At 44.5% G+C, this 23,003-nt stretch overlaps 1 protein-coding gene across 1 annotated transcript in view; it reads left to right on the top strand.

The window, feature by feature from the left end:
• The window catches only part of COG5 (component of oligomeric golgi complex 5), a 312,215-nt gene that overhangs the window by 105,370 nt on the left and 183,842 nt on the right, over window positions 1–23,003 (top strand). The window contains exons 15-22 of the mRNA XM_081957959.1: window positions 4,858–4,968; window positions 6,467–6,529; window positions 7,035–7,138; window positions 12,003–12,240; window positions 17,064–17,140; window positions 19,161–19,287; window positions 19,932–20,011; window positions 21,262–22,770. Coding sequence (XP_081814085.1) covers window positions 4,858–4,968; window positions 6,467–6,529; window positions 7,035–7,138; window positions 12,003–12,240; window positions 17,064–17,140; window positions 19,161–19,287; window positions 19,932–20,011; window positions 21,262–21,376 — 915 coding nt within the window. The 3' untranslated portion in view covers window positions 21,377–22,770. The remainder of the gene's footprint in view (window positions 1–4,857; window positions 4,969–6,466; window positions 6,530–7,034; window positions 7,139–12,002; window positions 12,241–17,063; window positions 17,141–19,160; window positions 19,288–19,931; window positions 20,012–21,261; window positions 22,771–23,003) is intronic.

Below are 23,003 nucleotides of genomic sequence, written 5' to 3'. Positions count from 1 at the left end.
AGAGAAATGAGTTTCAAGGTTGTGGTTCCTCAGCTGTTTGAAGCCACATCACCCTGGAATGGTCCAAGCAGCTAAATAAACTGGAATAGCTGTCTTAGCAGGCCAGAATGGACCCCATCGGTCTGTTATCTTGGTTAACATCTGACACCCACTGTTTAACTTCTCCTCCAGTGAGCATCTGATGGTGGGATGGTAGATAGCTTGTCCCGAGGATCTTAAAATCCGGGCCCAGTTTGTATGGGGGAACGTGCTTCAATTACCCCTTGAATCCAAAACTTTGTTCAGTGACTACAGCGTAGAAACAAAATACGACAGCAAACAAATACAGCGTGAAGTTACAGAAGTTCATTTAGGGACCATCCAAAGTTGCAACGTTGCTGAGAAAAGGGACACGACCGTTTTTCACACATACGACGGTTGCAGCCCGGGGTCACGCGATCGAAATTCAGAAGCTTGGCACCTGGTTCATATTTATGACCAGCATCCCCGGGGTCATGACGTGCCCCCCCCCTTTAAAGGGCTTTCCGACAAGCCAAGATGGCGGGGAAATCCAGATTCACTTCCCAACTGTCACGACTGACTTGACAACTGTAGAGATTCTCACAAGTCCGGCAAGAAAAGTCGTAACAGAGGGGCAAAAACGCACTTAGCAGCTGTTTCGCTGAGCAAGGTAAATCTTGGCCTCCTCAGTTGTGGTCGTAAGTTGAGAACTACCTGTGCTCATCAACTTCTGCTCCAATGTCCTCCTCTTATTTATGTATTTATCCATCTAATAATTTTTAATTGTTATTATGTACGATGTTTTTGATATGGACTGTACACCGCCCCGAGTCCCTTTTGGGAGAGGGGGCGGTCTAGAAGTGCTAATTAAATTAAAAAAATTAAATTAAAGTCACCTGGCCTAATTGTAAATAACATTTACATCAATTTTTTTCCCATTTTTGAACCCCATAATTTTTAGTTTCAGGTTGAAGAACTGAGATTTTGACCGGGCCATCCAAAAATGCCATGTTTTGATTGGTGCAATGGCCTAGAGGCTGTGAGTTCTCTCCCCTCACAATCCGGAGGCTGTGAGTTCGATCCTAGGTAGAGGCAGCTATTTCTCTCTCTGGACACGATGAGAATATATCTGCTGAACAAAACTCCTCATTGGCAACAGGAAAGGCATCTGGCCATTAAACACTCAGCTCTGTTTAGTTGCCCACATTCCACCCCGCAAGAGATTATGGGATCGTTAAAGGAGGAGGAGAATGACTCAAAAGTGCCATGTTTATTTTCTCTTATTGTTATTTCCGTATACATTTATGTGTGTGCCATTAGTAACTGGCACAAAAGTTTTAGATTGGAAGATTAATGCTAGCTTTTCCTGTCACTGGCTCCTAATATATTTATGAATACTTTTTTTTTCTATTGATCCTTGCTAAATCGTGTCACTTTTATTCTGAACACGTAGACGTAATTCAAGCCCATCTTGTTTGCCCCTGCTTTTATTTGTTGGAGGTTTGTCAGAGACGGATTCTACCATCCCCATGGGGCCTTCCTTATTGATCTGTATCGTATCTCTGTGGTGGGCCTCATTATTGCTTAAAAATCCCCAATTCAAATAGGGAACTGTATTTGCAGACTGCATCCAGTTCTTCACTAATAATCCCTCGTACCTTCACAGCTGTCATCAATCTGCCATTGAAGTGAAATAAAATCAGTTCGCATTTATTGCAACTGTTGCAATGGTGGTTGGATAATTTTTATTAAGTGTCGAATAGGGAAATCATTTCGGTTGATCTGTGGTTAATTCTCTCTCTCTCTCTCTGATGCAAACAAAACAGAATAGAGTAGAATAGAGTAGAATAGAATAGAATAGAATAGAATAGAATAGAATAGAAAATATGGAATGGGATGGAATGGAATGGAAATAGAATAGATAATATGGAATGGAATAGAAAATATGGAATGGAATGGAGTAGAATAGAGTAGAATAGAATAGAATAGAAAATATGGAATGAAATGGAATAGAATAGAATAGAAAAGGAGAGAATGGAATGGAATAGAATAGAATAGATAATATGGAATGGAATGGAATATAATAGAATAGAAAATATGGAGTGGAATGGAATGGAATAGAATAGAATAGATCATATGGAAAGGAATAGAATAGAAAATATGGAATGGAATAGAGTAGAATAGAATAGAGTAGAATAGAATAGAATAGAATAGAATAGAATAGAATAGAATAGAAATTAGGAGAGAATGGAATAGAATAAGAATAAGAACTTCTGTCCTGTCCCCCCTAGCCCTGCTTTTCACGACACCTAAGACGTGGTTTTTCAGAAAAAAACACCTTTTGTTTTCTTTAATCTGGACATTGTTATATAATATTCCAAAAATGGCAAGCAACATCTTATAACGATTTCTTGGATCTTAACACCAAATGGATTAAACAAACGAGCCAGCCTCTTTGTCAATGAACGATTGTTCCACAAATTGTTATACAGTGCTTTCCACCCCCCCCCTCCAAAACTGCTTTATTTTGTGTTATGCCCGCAGTTAGATCACAGTGTGAGTGGTAATACAAGTACTGTATGTTCTTTTACTTTGATGCTATTTCTGCTGAGCTTCACATGTGGGTGGATTGAAATGCACTAACGGGCCCACCTGCCGCACACAGATAAATGTGTCGAACTGAGAACACAAAAAAATTGAGTTGTCTAGAAATGAAGGATGGATCCTTGGCAACCCCTCATGCTCTGTGAAAATAAGAAAAGAAAAAGGAATTAAAGTTTGCCTTGCCACGCTTTATTTAAGATTTTAAAAACCACTTTAGTACGGTATTTTTGCCAGCGTTGACGGTTGCTTTCTATTCTTCTGTAATAGATAAAGATCTGTCTTAATTGAAAAGAGAACATTACATACATACATACATGCATGCATATCAGGTGCTTTGACATCTAATCATTCCCCTGGCTCAGCTGACATGGGAGGAGAGCTTGTGACTTATTATAATAACTGCCTAATATATAAAAACAGCCCAGGTTCGAATCCCAGTAAGGGTATGGCTAGCTGATGAGAGCTAAACAGCTTGAAATAGATCTATACTAGTCTCCCTTTGTTTATTTATCAGCAAAAATTCAACACAAAATGGTTTGTCTGCCTGGAAGACTCCTGCAGTGGAGCTGAAAGGCAAAAGGGAAGCAGCATGCTCCCTCCCGTATTTGGGCATACCAGGTGCTTTGACAAAGAAAGAAATGGAATGGAATGAATAGAGAAGGGAATGGAATGGAATGGAATGGAATGGAATGGAATGGAATGGAATGGAATAGAATAGAATATGGAATGAATAGAATATGGAATGAATAGAGAAGAGAATAGAATGGAATAGAATGGAATAGGGAAGGGAATAGAATAGAATAAAATATGGAATGAATAGAGAAGAGAATGGAGTGGAATAGAATAGAATAGGGAATAGAATAGGATAGAATATGGAATGAGTAGAGAAGAGAATGGAATGGAATAGAATAAGGAAGGGAATAGGATAGGATAGAATAGAATAGAATAGAATATGGAATGAATAGAGAAGAGAATGGAATGGAATGGAATGGAATAGAACAGAACAACAGAACAGAACAGAATAAGAAATAGAGTAGACTAAAACAGAACAGAACAGAAAATAGAATAGAGCTGAGCCAAATAGAACAGAACAGAATAGAAATAAGAGTAGAGTAGAGTAGAACAGAAGGAACAACACATAACCATACAGAACAAAAATCAGCTCGCTGATGGTGGTATGTTGAGGCCAGCCATGGTGATCCATTCCCAAACGTTTGCTCGCAGATCGAATCTGTTAGCAGCAGTTCAACAAACGTGCTTGGGGAAGGGACTCCGCAAAGGGAGGTGAATTACGAAAGACACTTTAGTCCGCCATGCTGTGTTGCACAATCAATGGGTGTCCAATTTAATCAGGAAAGAGTGTAATCAGAAGTCCTTCGGCACTCGTCCCGAGACCAAAGTGCCAGTTGCTATTTGTAGCTCCATGGATTGACTCCCTTCTGGCACGGATGGTGTTTGATTGGAAACGTCTGCAAGAAAACCACCAAGCTCAGGGGAAGCACCAAGGACACTCCCCCTTGTCCTTGTCCCGACCAAAAAAAAACCTTTTATTAACTGAATGTGAATTCTGCTCATTCACATCCAGCAGTGTCTTTCAAGGGAGGATTTATAGTCACAGACCTTATCTGGCTTGGAGAGCTGCCAGGCCAATATCTGCAGAACTTGGCAAGGAGTCTCGGAGAGTCACGAACCAATGAAGCGAACTAATGGCCTCCTGCAAACTCCACTCCCCTTTCGCTCCTCTTTTGTTTCCTCTGGGAGGGGCCATTCACCGTCCACCTGTGGCTTTACTCCCAAGTCTGTTCCCTTCCTCTGGCAACTCTGCGCATGTACACACTGGGAACAGGCTCCAGCTGTTTGTCTGCCTCACTGATGTCTGACTCTGAAGGCAGCTGATAACCTTGCGAGGTCGGTAAAATGAGGACCCAGATTGTTGGGGACAATAGGCTGACCCTGTGAACCTCTTAGAGAGGGATATAAAGCATTATGAAGCGGGATATAAGTCTAAGTGCTATTGCTATTGTGTGTCCCTTCCAACTCGTATTATTATTGTTGTTGTGATTGTTATTATTCTAAGATGGCAACTCCAAGAGATTTTTTGTGGGGGAGGGGGGGAGCTGGGAATTCAAAATGATATTACCTAACGTCCTCTTTTCCCCTCTTCGTTCCATTTTGCAAAGGAAATAATGAATGTGAAAATGGTGCTAATACTTCCAGTGAATTAATCGTTTTCTGCTCGTTTGCTCGCTGCAGCTGTCCACGCAGGGAGAAGCCAGCCAGGTGATCGGCCCGCTAACCGAAGGGCAGAGAAGGAATGTGGCAGTCGTCAACTCCCTCTACAAACTGCACCAGTCCGTTCTAAAAGTAAGTGCCAAGGAGATTCCCGCGAAGGGAAAGCTTTAATTGGCGGAGCTCTCCAGACACCTGAACTGAGCTGATCCACTTCTCAAATCCTTTCTCCGAACGTTGGAATGGAGCTCGGTCTCTGCGCAGGCAATCCTCGAGTTACGACCATTTGTTTATCTGCCCAAAAAAAAATGTCCAAGGTGGATTCAGTTACTGTTCTCGCCTAGGCTTCCCAAGAGCATGAAGCAAAATCCTGGTCCCAACAAAAAACCCTTGTATTCATTGACTGTGAATTCTGCTCATTCACATCCAGCAAAGTCTTTCGAGGGAGGATTTACAGTCACAGACCTTCTCTGGCTTGGAGAGCTGCCAGGTCAATATCTGCAAAACTTGGCCAGGAGTCTTGGAGAGACGAACCAATTAAGCAAACTAATTGTCTCCTGCAAACTCCACTCCCCTTTCGCTCCTCTTTTATTTCCTCTGGGAGGGGCCATTCATCGTCCACCTGTGGCCTTACTCCCAAGTCGACCCCTGTTCTTTAGCTGCTCCCTTCGTCTGACAACTCTGTGCATGCGCACACTGGGAACAGGCTCCAGCTGTTCTTCTGCCTCACTGATGTCTGACTCTGAAGGCAGCTGATAACTGGCATACGGCTCTGCCCCCCTCTCTGCCTCCGACACAGAGCCCTCGCCAGAGCCTTCCCCAGACTCCAGGACTGGCCCAGGTTCCTCCCCAGCCTCCTCACTGTCCGAATCTGCTGCCAGCTCCGCTGACTCCTGGCGGGCCACAAGTTGCAGCCACAAGACTGGTTTAATAATTACGGTAATAATTGAAGCATCACGTCTGATTCTGACGGATCGCCTGACAACCACAATGACTTACAACTGGATGGTGGTCGTAAGGCGAGGACAACCTGTATTTCACCAGCACTTGACAGAATGAGATACAGTTAATCCTTGACTTACAATCATTCGTTTCGTGAGCGCTTAAAGCGACAACTGCACCGAAAAATGTGGCAGGACCATTTCCCCCACGTACGGCTGTTACACGCAACAAAAAATCAGACGCTTGGCAATTGACTCATATTTATGATGATTGCAGTGTCCCGGGGACACGCAATTCCCTTTTGCGACACCCCCCACCCCCCCGCCTAGCAAAGTCCATGGGGAAGCCCGGTTCACTTATCGGCTGTGTTACTAAACTTAACAACCATAGTCATCCAATTAAACTGTGGCAAACAAGGTCCTAAAATGGTGCCAACCTCGCTTAACAATGATCTCGCTTAGCAGGGGAAATTTTGAGCTCAATTGTGGACATTAAGTCGAGGGCTACCTATGCAGTATCTCTGCATGGCCTCCTGGAGGAATCGGATTTAGAAGAAGTGAACCAAGCATATTTTTTTCTTGCGGGCATAGCTGGTGGGTCAGCTGGCCTTTTGTGGCCAGCTGGTAAAATAAAGATTCGCCATTTTTGGACCTCAAGGCACTGTTTAACGTTCCACGTATTTTTTTTTTAGGTGATCTCCAACCAGAGTGGATTTCCAACCGCTTCAGAGGAAACTGTTCACGCTGCTTTGAAGGTAAGTATCACGGATAAAGTCAACGGAGACCGATTGAAATCTTGCTTTGCACAATTCGGGTGGCTCAGTGGCTAAGACGCTGAGCTTGTTGATCAGAAAGGTCGGCAGTTCGGCAGTTCAAATCCCTAGCGCCGCGTAATGGAGTGAGCTCCCGTTACTTGTCCCAGCTTCTGCCAACCTAGCAGCCTGAAAGCACGTAAAAAATGCAAGTAGAAAAATAGGAACCACCTTTGGTGGGAAGGGAACAGCGTTCCGTGCGCCTTCAGCCAGAATGCTGTTACCGGTCATGCCGGCCACACGAGACGTCTTCGGACAGCGCTGGCTCTCCGGCTTTGAAACAGAGATGAGCACCGCCCCCTAGAATCAGGAACGACTAGCACATATGTGCGAAGGGAACTTTTACCTTTTTACTATTCAAAATGGGGGAATGCTTGTTTAGCGTAACTGTAGCTTGAAATTGGGGGAGTGAATGACCTGAATTTTATCCTTGGTTCTGCCATTCTAGGCAATCCATGGTTTGATGGGCAACGCGGTGCAACCTTTGCTGGACTCCGTGGGCGACTCCATAGAAGCTATTATTATGACCATGCATCAGGAAGACTTTTCCGGGTAATCGAGTACCTGCTTCTCTACACTTTCTACAAGAAGTAAACCGTGTGAAAAAAAATGGAGAATCTGTTGGTTTTGTGATACCCCCCCCCCCCTCCAAAGAAACATTAATCTAGCTCAGCGGTTCTCAACCTGTGGGGGTCGAACGACCCTTTCACAGGCGTCGCCTAAGACCATCGGAAAACACATATTTTCGATGGTCTTAGGAACCGAGACACCAATTTTATGGTTGGGGGTCACCACAACATGAGGAACTGTATTAAAGGATCGCGGCATTGGGAAGTTTGAGAACCACTGATCTAGCTGTATTCCAGCCTATTATGGAAGGCACTAGGTGTGATTTTGCTGCGGAAACGCATACAGAATAACTAACAGAATAATTAGAGTTGGACGGGACCTTGGAGGTCTTCTAGTCCAACCCCCTGCTCAAGCAGGAGACCTTATACCATTTCAGACAAATGGTTGTTCAATCTCTTCTTAAAAATTCCCAGTGTTGGAGCATTCACAACTTCCGGTGGCAAGCTGTTCCACTGATTAATTGTTCTAAATGTCAGGAAATGTCTCCTCAGTTCTAAGTTGCTTCTCTCCTTGATTAGTTTCCACCCATTGCTATTTGTCCTGCCCTCAAGAGCTTTGGAGAATAGCTTGACTCCCTCTTCTTTGTGGCAGCCCCTGAGATATTAGAACATGCTATGCTCCTTACTTGTCTCTTTAAAAACAAAAACTGTGTTTGTTTGTTTGTGTGTGTGTGTACGTGTGTGTGTGTGTGAGTGAGTGTGTGAGAATGTGAGTGGTGGGAAGTGCACCTGCTCTCTACGAAACCCAAGGAGGATACTTTGAAAAACAGGATTGATTTTAATTATTTTGTTTGTAGTATTTTTCATAGAATCCTTTGCAGGAAAGCATTGGAATATAGTTTACTTAACTCATAGAATTTAAGTAAACCTTGTTTACATCACTGTGTTTGGTGATGGGGGTTTTCTCGTGTATTTTCTGAATAGCTTTCGCTTCGGATCTTTAGATCTTGCTTAGTGGCATATTTAAAAGATACAGCAGCGCAATAAATCATTCTTACAGCAGCTTGTGGGGGGGGGGGAACCCCGAAATTTCCCCTCCCCCTTACCTCATTCTCTTCCAGCTGGGGTTTCTCCCCCCCCCCCCCCCCCCGTCAGGAAAACCACTCTGAAAATATTTCAAGCAATCGTTCTTTAGCCGGATTTTTAAAAAGGTCAAAAGAAACGAATTGTCACTATTTTTCCCCAAATAGTGACAATGTTGTAAAATCTTCCTTCTGTTGCTCATTGGCCTATCTGTGAGCTGAAAAGGTTGCAAATTTGCAAAGGCCACAGATCTGACACACACAGATTTTAGGGAAAATTGAACAGGCTGTGCGTAATCCGGGCTGCAGGATTAGAACAATTGTAAGGTTTGGGAATTGGAGCCAGGCTAAACTGTCACTCCAGCCCGGGAACCGATATGAAAGAATTATCCTAACCGCTGAGCGCTTTAAATTAGGGGGTGGATTAAGAGTTTAAGGCTTCTAGCTGACGAAAATGATCTGGAGGTTTTCAGGAAAGAGTTTGGAAAAAGGATTATGGGAATAAGTGTTTATTCTGCCATCATTCCAGGAAACTAAAATTACCGTATTTTTCGGAGTATAAGACGCTCCAAAGTATAAGACGCACCTAGCTTTTGGGGAGGAAAACTAGGGGAGGGGGAAATCTGCCTCTGCCTCCCAGCAATTTGCTTCCTTGCAACAAACAGAAAACAGTACAGAATGTTTGCGGTGTTACATTTCAGACTATACTTGTACAGATGCTGTTAAAATTGATGTGGCTTTTTGGAAGTAGAGTTATTCTCTGCTATTTAAAAGAAGATACAATAGCACGGGGCCTCTTCAGATCAAGCATTTATTTTAAAAAGCTGCTTCATTTTGTTAAGCTGTCCAGAACAATAATAAAGCAGTCTTTAAAAAATAAGTCTCATCATTTGAACATTCTATAGGCATTTATAGTTATTGACTTACCTCCTTGCAGCCAACAGCCAACAGCCTGATTAGCACAAGAAAAAAAATCTGCCTCCCAGCAATTTGTCTCCTGCAGCAAACAGCAAGTTTCACTTTCAATTTCAGCATGGGCTTCCCGGTCATCAGCTGTTTCAGGCTGGAGGGATTGCTATAGCCTATTGCAGCCTCCACAAGCCCCATTTTCCCCGTTTGCTGCAAGGAGGTAAATTGCTGGGAGGCAGAGGCCAAACGGTGGGGGCCGGTGGGTGGGTGGGGCTACATTGAGTGTATAAGACGCACCCTAATTTTTACCCTCTTTTGAGGGGGAAAAAGACGCTCCGAAGTCTTACACTCCAAAAAATACGGTAGATGCTTTAGACCAGGTGTGTCAAACTCAAGGCCCGCGGGCCAAATCCAGCCCATGGGGTGCTTAAATCTGGCCCGGGGGCCAGCCTGAAAATAGCAAAGGACCTCCTATGATCCATTTGATCTACAATCAACCATCTATAATTGACAGCCATTTCTATTTACTATCCTAGAAATTGACATCTGCTGTTAGATCTTGTGTTATCATGTTATTTATGCTATTGTATTTTTTATTATTAGATGAATAATCCAAACACGACAGTATATACAGCTTTTCTGCCTGGAAAAGCATTTTACTATTAAACAATGGGGTATAAATGTAGAAATAAAAAGTTTACTGGAGTATGGAGAATAAGTAATAAATGTTTGCCCTTAATATCTGGTAGAAGAGATAGGCAAATGGTTATAGCGATAGCACTTAGACTTATATACCGCTTCACAGTGCTTTTACAGCCCTCTCTATGCGGTTTACAAATGTCAGCCTATTCCCCCCCCCCCCAACAATCTGGGTCCTCATTTTACTCACTTTGGAAGGGCGGAAGGCTGAGTCAATCTTGACCCGGTGAGATTTGAACTGCCGAACTGCAGCTAGCAGTCGGCTGAAGTAGCCTGCAGTACTGCACTCTAACCACTGCGCCACCTCCGCTCTCATGGTAAATAGTAATATTCACTTAGAGCAGTGTTTCTCAAACTTGGCGACTTTAAGTCCTGTGGACTTCAACTCCCAGAATTCCCCAGCCAGCTATGCTGGCTGGGGGATTCTGGGAGTTGAAGTCCACAGGACTTAAAGTCGCCAAGTTTGAGAAACACTGACTTAGAGTAAAGAACTGTGGAAATAAAGAAGGGGAAAAACACATCTTGAGCCTGCATCAAATGCCCACAATAGATATGCGCACGAGCATGCGCACACACACACACAAGGCCCTGTGAGGTCAAAAACAACCCTGATGCGTCTCTCAATCAAATACGGGTCTGGATGGATGACAACAGGCTCAGGCTCAACCCCTCCAAGACAGAGTGGCTGTGGTTCCCGGCTTCCCGATTCAATCAGCATACTCCATCGCTGACCATCGGGGATGAGCAATTAGCCCCGGTGGAAGGGGCGCGCAACTTGGGCGTCCTCCTTGATGATCGGCTGACCTTAGAAGATCACGTAGCGGCCATGGCAAGGGGGGCGTTCCACCAGGTTCGCCTGGTGCGCCAGTTGCGGCCCCTTTTGGACCGGGAGGCCTTGCGCACAGTCACTCACGCGCTGGTGACGTCCCGCCTGGACTACTGTAACGCTCTCTACATGGGGCTCCCCTTGAGGTGCGCCCGGAGACTGCAGTTGGTCCAGAATGCAGCCGCGCGGGTTATTATGGGGAGATCGAGATTCTCCCATATAACACCTATCCTGCGCGAGCTGCACTGGCTTCCTGTGGCCTACCGGGTGCGCTTCAAGGTACTGGTTACCATCTTCAAAGCGCTCCATGGCACAGGGCCCAGTTACCTGCGGGATCGCGTCCTGCCCCATACATCCCTGCGACCCATTCGCTCACACAGAGAGGGGCTACTCCGGGTGCCGTCCTCTAGAGAGTGCCAGAGGGCGATGCCCAGGAGTAGGGCCTTCTCTGTGGTGGGCCCTACCCTTTGGAATGACCTCCCCCCAGACATCCGGACAACAACCGACCTTCGCTCCTTCCGTATGAAGCTGAAGACCTACCTGTTTTGTCAAGCCGGCCTGGCATAACGTTACAATCTTGCCACCCCAGGTCATTTTATAACGGGAAATTTTGTTTTTTAAAGTTTTTAGAGTTTAATTATTTTTGGGGTTTTAAATTTTGTAAGTATGTTTATTTATGGACTTATTTTTACCTCCTCTGTACGATATATGGTGCTATCTTGATTATTGCTCTGTACGTCGCCCCGAGTCCCTGTGGGGAGAGGGGGCGACTAATAAGTTCAATAAAATAAATAAAATAAATAATAAAATAAATCGAGTTTGACACCCCTGCTTTAGACACAGCTTTCATAGAGAATGCCTTATACATCTAACCCCCTCCTGATCCAAGAGCCTGGAGAGTGGAGAGAAGGCGAGAACAATGCAGACAAGGCACACCTGGGGACTGAGACTTAAGGAGACGCTGTGGGGAGGGGCATTTGTGGGGAACAAACACTGAATTCCTGGAGTGTTGAGTGCCGATGTTTGAACTTCCCTGGATTCCTTGCATTCTTCCTGGATTTCTTGCTTTGCAGTAGGGGTGCTCACGGCGTTGGGCTGGACTATTTGCAGAGGTGTGTGTGTGTGTATGTGTGTGTGTGAGAGTGAGAGTGAGAGAGAGAGAGAGAGAGAGAGAGAGAGAGAGAGAGAGAGAATTTTGCTCTGGGACTTGCCGGAAACGTCGGAGCATTTGGGAATAATAAAGGGGTGATTTGAACTGCCAGCTGTCTGTTTTATGCCATGCCTGAGGTCATCAACGTCAACCTTTTCCTCTGTTTCCGTTTGTCGGGCAGATCTCTGCCTCCTTCGGGAAAGCCGGACGTCCCTTGCTCTCTGTACATGAAGGAGCTACAAGGGTTCATCTCCAGGGTGATGAACGACTATTTCAGACACTTTGAATGCTACGATTTTGTCTACGAGAGGACCGAAGGCATCGCTCAGAGGGCCATTGAGGTCTTCATCCGCAACGCCAGCCTGCTCCGGCCTCTCGGCGAAGGAGGGAAAATGAGGCTGGCGGCCGACTTCGCTCAGGTGAATCCTGCTCGGCTCCCAATCTGTGCCCTTGAGCTCAAAAGACAACTCGTCGGTTTCAGGCAGGGCTAGGGGTTGAGTCTCACAGGATAACAGAGTCGTAAGGGACCTTGGAGGTCTTCTAGGTCAGCCCCCTGCTCAAATAGGAGACCCTGTGCCCTTCTGGACCAATGGCTGCATGTCCTTTCAAGTAAACATGAATATGTTGGGGGAGGATGTGGGGGAAGAACCAGAACCAGATTTGATTAGAGTAGTAATAAAAGAGACACTACAGTCCCTTTCTCCTTCTCTTCCACTCCACAAAGTCCGCTCCCTCCTAGCGCTAAATATGTTACCTAGTTGGTTAATGAAACATCTACAAGCAAACAACTCAGGGATCATCAAGGATCCCAACAATTCAACCCTGAGCTACAATGTAGTCTCTTCTATTGGAATATGTGAGCTCTTATTTATATATGCCATTAAGCAGGAGTGGTATTCACTTACCTTCCCTACCGGTTCACAAATGTGAGCACGCACCCCTTCCGCACACATGCTCAACCTTCCGCGCATGTGCTTTTGGCGAAAAAGGGCCTAAATGGGATGTCATAGAGCCAGGGTGGGTGGGCGAGGCGCACGCAATTTCCACTACCAGTTCGGGCAAACCGTTCTGAATACCACCTCTCCCATTAAGGTTGATAAACAGTATTAACATTTCCTTTTTAACTAAACTGTTTAGAGTAGAGTAGAGTAGAGTAGAGTAGACGAGAAAAGAATATGGAAAATAGAGAACAGCACAAAAGAACAGTACAGAGTAGAACAGAACAGAACAGAACAGAAGACTAGAGTAGACTTGACGAGAAAAGAATATGGAAAATAGAGAACAGCACAGCACAGAAGAACAGAACAGTAGAGTAGAACAGAACAAAACAGAACAGAAGACTAGAGTAGACTTGACGAGAAAAGAATATGGAAAATAGAGAACAGAACAGCATAGAAGAACAGAACACAGTAGAACAGAACAGAACAGAGGACTAGAGTAGACTAGACGAGAAAAGAATATAGAAAACGAAGAACAGCACAGCACAGAAGAACAGAACAGAGTAGAACAGAACAGAGGACTAGAGTAGAGTAGACTAGAGGAGAAAGGAATATAGAAAATAGAGAACAGAACAGCACAGCATAGAAAAACAGAACAAAACACAACAGAACAGAACAGAATAGAATAGGTTTATTGGCCAAATGTAATTAAACACTTGGAATTTTCTCCAGTGGAAGCTACAGATGCAAACATGTATTACAAACACAGATTTATACATTTGGGGGTTCTCTTATTGAAATAGTGTGAAGGAAGCAAATTATAAGCCCCCCTCCCCCCCCCAAGATACAAAACAAGATGGTTATATTTAAGGATGTAGTAAGCTAAAACGAAGAGGCAATAACCATCACTTATGCCTACTACACGGCTCAATTTTCACCCTCGGTACAGTATGTATATATTGGCCAGACAAAAAAGATTTCCAGAGGTCAGTGAGATAATTTTAAATGGCATTTTCTTGACATTTATATATACCGCGAGGCATCATCTAGGAATTGTTGCACCTTACGACCTAGTCATTACGAGGATCTTTGTCGATGAATAACCAAAAAGAAAAATGAAAACTTAAAACCAAGTGCACTAAGGTTATACTAATTGGGAGCATTTTAAGTTGTGTTAGTTGGGGAATAATATTTTGCCCTTTAAATGCCAGGTGGCTCTGTACTATCAAAAGAAGGAAATGTGAGAATAATGGAGGCAGAAACAGATGAAGGAAAAGCAAAGATATATATATATATATATATATATATATATATATATATATATATATATATATATATATATATATATATATATATATATATATATATATATATATATATATATATATATATATATATATATATATCTCCCCTTATAGTCTCCCTTTATTTATTTATCAGCACAAATACAACACACACACACACACACACACACACACGTACTATATATATTTCCCCCGTTATCTGGCACAAAAAATACAATTTCCCGGCAGGCGAGATTGCATTTAGCCGAGAAAAATATAGATGTTCTTTTGCCTACAAAAAGTAATTTCATCGCTGTTGGCTGGAATGAAAACGGATTCCAAGTTTGTCAGAATTTAATATTTGCTAGACTTATATCCTGCCTCTTGTACGAATAGCAGTAATAATGCTAACAAATGGGGAATTGGATGAATTATTTTCCTTGAGGGCGTAGTAGAAAAAAACGTAAAGAAAAATGAAAAAGGCATGGGGATGGAGTTTAAAATATTTTGGGGGGCTAGGGCGGATGAAAGAACCTCCGGTCTTTTGGTTAAAATGCAGCAAGTCCTTGTCTTACAACCACAATTTGGCCCAGAATTTATGTTGCTAAGTGAGATATTTATTCAGTGAGATTTTGCTCCATTTTATGACCTTTCCTGCTACCGTTGTTAAGTGAATCACTGCAGTTTTTGAGTTAGGACAGTTGGCCCTTGACCTAGGACCACAATTCAACCCTGAATTTATGTTGCTAAGTGAGATTTATTTGTTAAGTGAGTTTTTGCTCTATTTTACAGCCTTTCTTGCCACAGTTGTTAAGTGAACCACTGCAGTTGTTTAAGTTAGTAACACATTTGTTAAGTGAATCTAGCTTCCCCCATTGTGTGTGTTTGTCAGAAGGTCGCAAAAGGGGATCACATGACCCCAGGACACAGCAACGGTCATAAATATGAACCAGTTACCAAGTCGATCTAAATCACGTGACTGCAGTGGTCATAAGTGTGAAAAACGATCCTAAGTCCCTTTTTTAAAGTGTCGTTGCAACTTTGAACGGTCACTAAACAAACTGTTGTAAGTCGAGGACTACCTGTAACACAGTTGTTAAGTGGATCTGGCTTTCGTGTTGACTTTGCTATTCAGAAGGGGTCAAAGTTGGGCTCGACCGTGGTCGTACGTCAAGGACTTCTCTGTCTACCCTACTCTAATGTCTACTCTAGGATCTACTCTAATAACAAATACTACAGCTCTCACATACAACATTCCAGCCACAACAGAGGTGCATGTACGTTGTGTGTGTTTGTCACAAAACAGTTCCTTGCAATGGAGCACCATAATGGGAGGATGGCTTGAGGCATGGAGACAATAGATGTCTGTCTCATCTATTCATCTCCGCCCCCTGCCTTTCATCCCCAGAGCTAGGATGGGGCTTCACTAGCAGCAGTGGTTCATCCATCCCAAGGACCGGCCCATAGATTTCCACTCCTCTCCTCTCCTCTGCTTTCTGCGCATGTGTGCGTCAGGTACTGGACCCAGCTGTTCCTCCTCTTTCTCATCAGCCACCTCCAGACCTGGGGGATGTTGACTTTTCATCTGAGGGCTGACAGACAGCCCAGGCTCCGCCTCTCTCTCTCTCTCTCTCTGCCAGCTCCATTCCCTCTCCCCCCTCTGAGCTCTCAGGTTGCCTTGGTGCTGACCCTAACTCCCACGCCTCCTCCTCCTCTGATTCGGCTCCTGGAGGGGCCCGCGGCTGACAGGCCATAACAGAAGGCTTCCTCATTACTTTTTTTTTTTTAAGAGCTTTTAAAAATGGCAATATAAAGATGGATACATTGAATTGTTTATTACAGAGCAGGTCACGCAACGGGTATGAGCTAAATTTTATGCTCAGTTGTCGGTTGCCAGCTGTTAAAAAAGCTGATGTTAGACGTTGTGCCGCCGTACACTATTTTGCCACACTACGCGCGATAGACTCATTTTTGTCTGGCAGGAAGAAGGAAGTGTAAAATTGTTCCAAATGGCCTGGGAATTTCAGCAGAAGAGGTGTCAGATATTTAGCGTGGCACTCTGTGCAAAAGTGTACCCTATAGTAGAAGAGGCGTAACGAACTTGATGGGTTTTAATCCACAAATGCACTTTTTATTTGGGATATTGTGAAAATTTGTTTGTTGTTGCTGAGTGGATCTTGCTTCTGTTGAACTTTGGAGATACTTTGGAGATTGAAGGAAGAAGATCTAGCGAGTTTTCCCTTTGAGATGGATAAAATCTCTCTCCAATTCCCTGTGTGGGAGACCAGTTCTTCTCAATGGCCTAGAAACCAGGAGACCGAGAGTTCTAGTCCCGCCTTAATCATGAAAGCCAACTGGGTGACTTTGGGCCGATCACTAGCAGATAGGGAGTTCTAGTTCTGTAGAATATAAAATATAGAATTAGAATTTAGAATGATTAGAATAGAATAGAAAATATGGAGTGGAATGGAATGGAATGGAAAGGAATAGAATAGAATAGAATTTAGAATTATTAGAATAGAAAATATGGAATGGAATGGAATGGAATAGAACAGAATATAGAATTTAGAATTAGAATTATTAGAATAGAATAGAAAACATGGAATGCAACAGAACAGAATATAGAATTTAGAATTAGAATTATTAGATAGAATAGAAAATATAGAATGGAATAGAATAGAATATAGAATTTAGAATTAGAATTATTAGATAGAATAGAATAGAAAATATGGAATGGAATGGAACAGACTAGAACAGAATTTAGAATTAGAATTAGAATTATTAGAATAGAATAAAAAATATGGAATGGAATGGAATAGAACAGAATATAGAATAGGACAGGATGAACAGAACAGAATATAATTCTTTATTGGACAAGTTTAATTGGACATACACAAGGAATAAGCGATAATTCAAGATCATAGTCCTGGTAAAAATACATTAATCGACATAAACCATATTATAAATGTATAATCTATCAATCATATTAGCCGATGAAAGCCAAACGATTTCCTCTTGCAGATGGAGTTAGCCGTGGCTCCCCTTTGCAGACGCGTCTCCGACCTGGGAAAATCCTACAAACTCTTGAGATCATTTAGGTAAGTGATGTTTCAACAGCTGAGGCTGTGATTCAGTTGTTTTCATTAACAACAGCAACAACAAAAAATAATCAGTGGTTTCTCACTTTTGGAGGCTTTAATTAAAATCCTCTGGCAGCATCACATGTAAATTAGCAACCAATTATCTTTGATTTCCCCCCCCCCCCCCTTTTGGGTTTTATTCAGCCTGTGACTAAACCCTGGAGAAATTTTGCCGTGTAAACTGTCAGCTCAATTGTATCTTTTTTCGCATTTGTTTTTATTTTTATTTTTTTATCTCGCTTCTTGCGATAATGAGCTGCCGCAAGTCCCGCGAAGGGCTCTCCCCCTCCCTCCTCCCTCTTTTTCCCTCTTGGAAGCCGAGAATTTATAACAGGGTGGCAGAGGAGGGCTTCATTAAAATAATACACTGTTATTGCAAACAGTCACCCGCCCGATTTGAAAACAGAGGGCGTGCGAGAAATCCCGCCCAAGTAAATTAGCAAAGGGTGTGTTTTTGCTATTAGTGAAGTGTCGTTAGGGGCAAAACTCAAAACGCTGGAAATGGATGATAATCAGTAGAAGCTTCTAGAAAGGGGGGGGCTCAAACTCGATTTCGTTGAGGGCCGCATGAGGGTTGTGTTTGATCTCGGGAGGTGTGGGGTGTGAGCAGGGGTGTGTGGCCAGCTCCATGTCAGTCACGGAGGTTCCGTTTTCAGCCACGACAGCCTCCTGGAGCCCTCTGCCAGCAGAGGCGATCCTCCCGAGCTCCATTTTTGCTGGTGGAGGCACTGCAGGCTGGATCTAAGCACCCCACAGGCTAGAACCCTAACCTTTGAGTTTGACACCTCTGACATAGGGTCTCTTACTTGAGCAGGTGTTTGGACTAGAAGATCTCCAAGATCCCTTCTTACGCAATGAGTCTATGTTGCATACTTCTGGAAACTAAACGTAGCTTCTACAGCAGTGTTGGCGAACCTTTTCGGCACTGAGTGCCGGAAACCAGAAGAACAGCCTCTTGATGCGCATGTGTGCGCCAGGAAGATGATCTTTGGGTTTCCGGCACACACATGCGCACCGGCCACCTGATCTTCTGGTTTCTGACTAGCATGCGCACCAGAAAAGGGAAGATTGTCTTCCAAGCGCCCACATGCGAACCGGGCGACTAGTCTTTCTATTTCCGGCGGCCCCGCGCACGTGACGGCTTGTCTGCCCAGAGAGATAGCTCTACATGCGACTTCCGTCACGTGTGCCATAAGTTCGCCATCACGGTTTGACAGAATAGAACAGTGATGGCGAACCTATGGCACTCATGCCACAGGTGGCACACGGAGCCATATGTTAGGGCACACGTGGCACTGCCCTGTCAGAAGGCCTGACTTTGGCCTTCTTTTGGAGCGCAAAAAAACGGCCCTACGGACAAACCGGAAGTTCAGGAACGGACTTCCAGTTTGCTCATAGGGCCGTTTTTCTCCCTCCGGAGCCTTCAGGGGCCTTCAGGAGGCTGCCCTGAAGCCTCCAAAGGGCAAAAAATGGCCCTAGGAGCAAACCGGAAGTCACTATACCCGAACTTCCAGTTTGCCCGTAGGTCCGTTTTTCGCCCTCCGGAGCCTTCAGGGAAGCCCCTGAAACCTCCAGAGGGCGTCCGGAGGTTGGGGGAGGCTGTTTTCGCCCTCCCCAGGCTCCTACAAAGCCTCTGGAACCTGTGGAGGGGGAAAAAAACATGCCAAAAGTGTGTGGGGGGGGTTTGTCGCAGGTCACGTGCACATGGGGGATGGTGTCATGCACATAGCATTATGGGTATGGCACGCCCGCGCATAACACCCTCCCCTCCTGCGTTCCCACCAATTTTCGCACCGGAGCCAAAAAAGTTCTCCATCATTGGAATAGAATAACAGAGTTGGAGGTCTTCTAGAATGGGCCCTCTTTGGCCCAGCTCTACGGTAACGCTGGCCTCTACCATGATAGGCCTTCTGCTACTCAGTTGTTCCAAAGTCTTCATGTTCTGATGTCTTCCCCATCATGCTTCCTCCTGCCCCAGACCAATGCTCTTCCAGACCAGCGAACATATCTCCAACAGCCCAGCGGTGGGGGACGTCATTCCGTACAGCACCATCATCCAGTTCTTATTCACGAGGGCCCCACCCGAACTGAAATCCCCTTTCCAGGTAACGAGACGATGCAAGCCTTTTCGACAAAATGAAGGCCGTCCTCGACTTACGACCACATCCGAGGCCCAAAATGTCTGTTGCTAAGGGAGACATTTGTCGAAGTGAGCTTGACTCACTTCCCCTGGCTGGGGAATTCTGGGAGTCGAAGACCACCCGTCCTCCAGTTCCCAAGGCCGAGAAACGCAGTTATAAATTGTACTACTATCACAGGGGTCAGCAACCGTAAGCACTCACTCAAAGAGCCACAAAGGTCCTAACCGGAAACCCCCCCCCGAGCCCCCCCCCCCGCGTTCAATTCTGGAGCCGACCAGAAATCCGGTTTCCCCACCATAGAGTCCCCTCCTAGTGCAGCTTCCTTTTTCTCTACCTGTCCTAACTGAAAGCCCTATCAAATTGTAGAGCCAACCGGTGACAGGGAGCTGCAGTAGAGGGATGAAAGAGCCACATGCAGCCCCAGAGCCGCAGGTTGCCGACTTCTGTTACTATCACAATACATTGTATTATTTGATCTCTTCTCAAAAGCTTTTCTCAAAATAGATTCATGCTTTGATTGCTATAATCATTGGATAGTAATATCCGTCACTTATTTGTGTCAATAAGAAGCTTGTTAATTTTTTTATTATTTTATTTATCAACTATAGAGAGCAGACTGGACCATTGCGCGTTACTCACGGTGGCTAGATGATCATCCGGCAGAGAAAGAGCGGCTCATTTTAATACGGTCAGGCATATTTTATTTATTTTGGGTTAATTTAGGAATATTTCAGAGTTTCATTTCTGATAACTCTCTTCATCTTTCTGGATAGATCACCCCTCAGTGATCTAACTTAGGAAGTTAAGTGTACATTTTAAATCAAACTTGTTGGAAACACGATTGCTTTCTGCGAGGAATTAATCATAGCTACATCGGTACAGGCAGTCCTTGACTTACAACAGTTCACTTAGTGAGTGTTCAAAGTTGCAACCGCACTTAAAAGAATTTATGACTCTTTGTCACACGTACGACCATTGCAGCCATCCCCATGCTCACGTGATTTATATTGATTCACATTTATGACGATTGCAGTGTCCTGGGGGGGGGGAGGATGTCACGTAATCCCCTTTTGCGACCTTCTGTCAAGCAAAGTCAATGGGGAAGCCAGATTCACTTAACGACCGAGTTACTAACTGAACAACCGCAGTGATTTGACTCAACGCACAGAGTAAGGTGTTTTTTCTCCTGGCTCAGGTCTTCGTTTCCTTGTAAAACTTAAAATGTGCTGGGAAGTTATAAACGGAACGGTTCTCATTCCATTGCCCAGTCCCAAAGTCAGCGAGGAAGCTGGATTCACTTTAACAACCCTGTTCCTGACTTAACAACTGGAGCGATTCACTTAACCGGGGCAGGAGGTCGTAAAATGGGACAAAACGCACTTAGCAACCCAAATGTCAGGCTCAATTGCCTGCACTCACTCACACACACACATAAGAGAGAGACAGAGAGACAGAGAGAGAAAGACACAGAGAGACAAGAGACAGAGACAAACAGATAGAGATAGAAACAAATAGAAACAGAAAGACAGATAGACAGACAGAGAAACAGAGAGACAGAGACACAGAGACAGACAGAAAGAGAAACAAAGACACAGAGACAGGGACAGACACAGAGAGACAGAGACAGATAGAGACAGAAACAGAGACAGAGACAAACAAAGAGAGAAACAGACAGACACAGAGAGACAGACAGAGACAGAGAAACATAGACAGAAAGACAGACAGAAACAGACAGAGAGACAAAGAGACAGAGACAGAGAGACAGAGACAAATAGAGACAGAGAGAAACAGAGACAGAGTCACCCGTTTTGAGGATAAGGTAGGTCGTTTAAGACCTAAGCAATAGCGCAACGATCCCTTTGAAAGCCACAGTATTGTTAGTTTTATAATAATGAAAACAAAAGTGTTTAATTCCAGTATATTCTCTCTTTTAAGCAGGGGGGCCCTGGAAGCTTATGTTCAATCGGTAAGAAGCAGAGAAGGCAAAGAATTTGCCCCCGTCTATCCCGTAATGGTGCAGCTGCTGCAGAAGGCGCTGGCCCCTCTTCAGTAAACGGGTTGTCTGCAAAAAATTGGAAGCCCCAAGCAACACACACGGTTTATACTCCTGAGTTCCTACGAGTAGCATCCCTCTCAAGTCCACAGCCTGTGTTGACTTTCATCCTCCAATGCATTCTACATCTCTCAAGCTTTTCTTTTTTCCAAATTGTATTTTTATATTTTATTGTGTTAATTGAAAATCAAATGTTTCTCTTTGAAAAGGCTTTATTTCTGCGTTGGTAAAACGAGCTAGTCCTAAATTAACGAGGAAAAAAATATGCTTGAATATTTTCTTTTCAGCAACTTTCGAGTTTAAAAATTTCACACATATACTGTATTTCCCTGAAAATACGACATGTCCTGATAATAAGGCCATGCCACATTTTTCTGGTGGGCAAAAATATAAGCCCTCCCCCGCAAATAAGCCCCCTGGACAACTGCCCACCTCCGGCCAGGCAGAGCGCCACTCACCAAACTAGCGGGATCCCGAAGGTGCCAAGCCATGGGAACCTGGGGGGAGGCAAAAGTGATCGCGTTGCTTGGCGTTTTCGGGATACCGCTAGGTTGGTGAGCAGCGCTGTGCCCAGCTGAAGAGGGGAGTTGCCGGGCGGCTCCTCTCTTGCAAGCGGGCTCCCAAAGAGACGGGCACAGCCTCAGGGGCAAACGGTTGTTTTGCACTGTTGCAGCAGCGCAACACAACAGCCATGAAGCGACCACGCTCACGAGCAGCACCCGGCAAACTCCCTTTGCAGCCGGGCACAGCGCCATTCACTGACCTAGGGGTATTGCCAAGCCACGTGAGCGCCTGTTTGCCGTTGCCTGGCTCCCGCGGCTTGGCGCCTTCAAAATGCCAGTGAATGGCGCTCTGCACGACTGGAGAGGGGGGTTGCGCAAGCGGCTTTTCCGCTCTCGCGCCTCCCAGCCTCATGATGCCCTGGCCCAGCTCTCCCTGCAGAGCCAGGGCACCTCCGCTGCCACCGCCATCCCAGCATGGCTTTTTCGGCGACTTCCAAACCAAGTCTTCTAGCAGTGGCCGCTCTGGGCGTACGCTCTATGGTTGTGGGCTAGCTGCCAGCAGAGCGTACAACCATAGAGCGTACGCCTAGAGCAGCCACTGCTGGAAGACTCAATAAACGCTCCCCTCATAATAAGGCCCAAGCTATATTTTGTAGGTAAAAAGAAAATAAGGCCCTGTCTCATTTTCGGGGAAACACGGTATACAGACGTATATAGACATACACATACATATACACACAGACATATATATATGTACATAGGGAAGGGAAGCAGTATGCTCTCTCCCATATTTGGGCATATCAGGTGCCTTGACAAAAACATCTAATCGTTCCCCTGGCTCAGCTGATAAGGGAAGAGAGCTTGTGGCTTAGAGGTTGATAAACAGCCCAAGTTCAAATCCCAGTAAGGGTATGGTTAGCTGATGAGAGCTAACATACAAAACACATGCATATACATACATATTTTATGTTGACATGAAATATTTCAGATTACGCCAGTGTAATGTTCTATGTACAATGTTATAATTGGAAATGTAATTAAAATATTTCTACCAGTCCGTTTTCAAGCATTCCTTCAATTAAGCACTCAGTAAGATCAATTCACAAGACGGTATTGTGATACTT

The sequence above is a fragment of the Natrix helvetica genome (assembly GCF_964273705.1).
Source record: "Natrix helvetica genome assembly, chromosome: 6".
Classification (NCBI taxonomy): Eukaryota; Metazoa; Chordata; class Lepidosauria; order Squamata; family Natricidae; genus Natrix; species Natrix helvetica.
The sequence above is the reverse complement of the archived record's forward strand: the minus strand, read 5'-3'. Positions and strand labels throughout refer to the sequence as shown.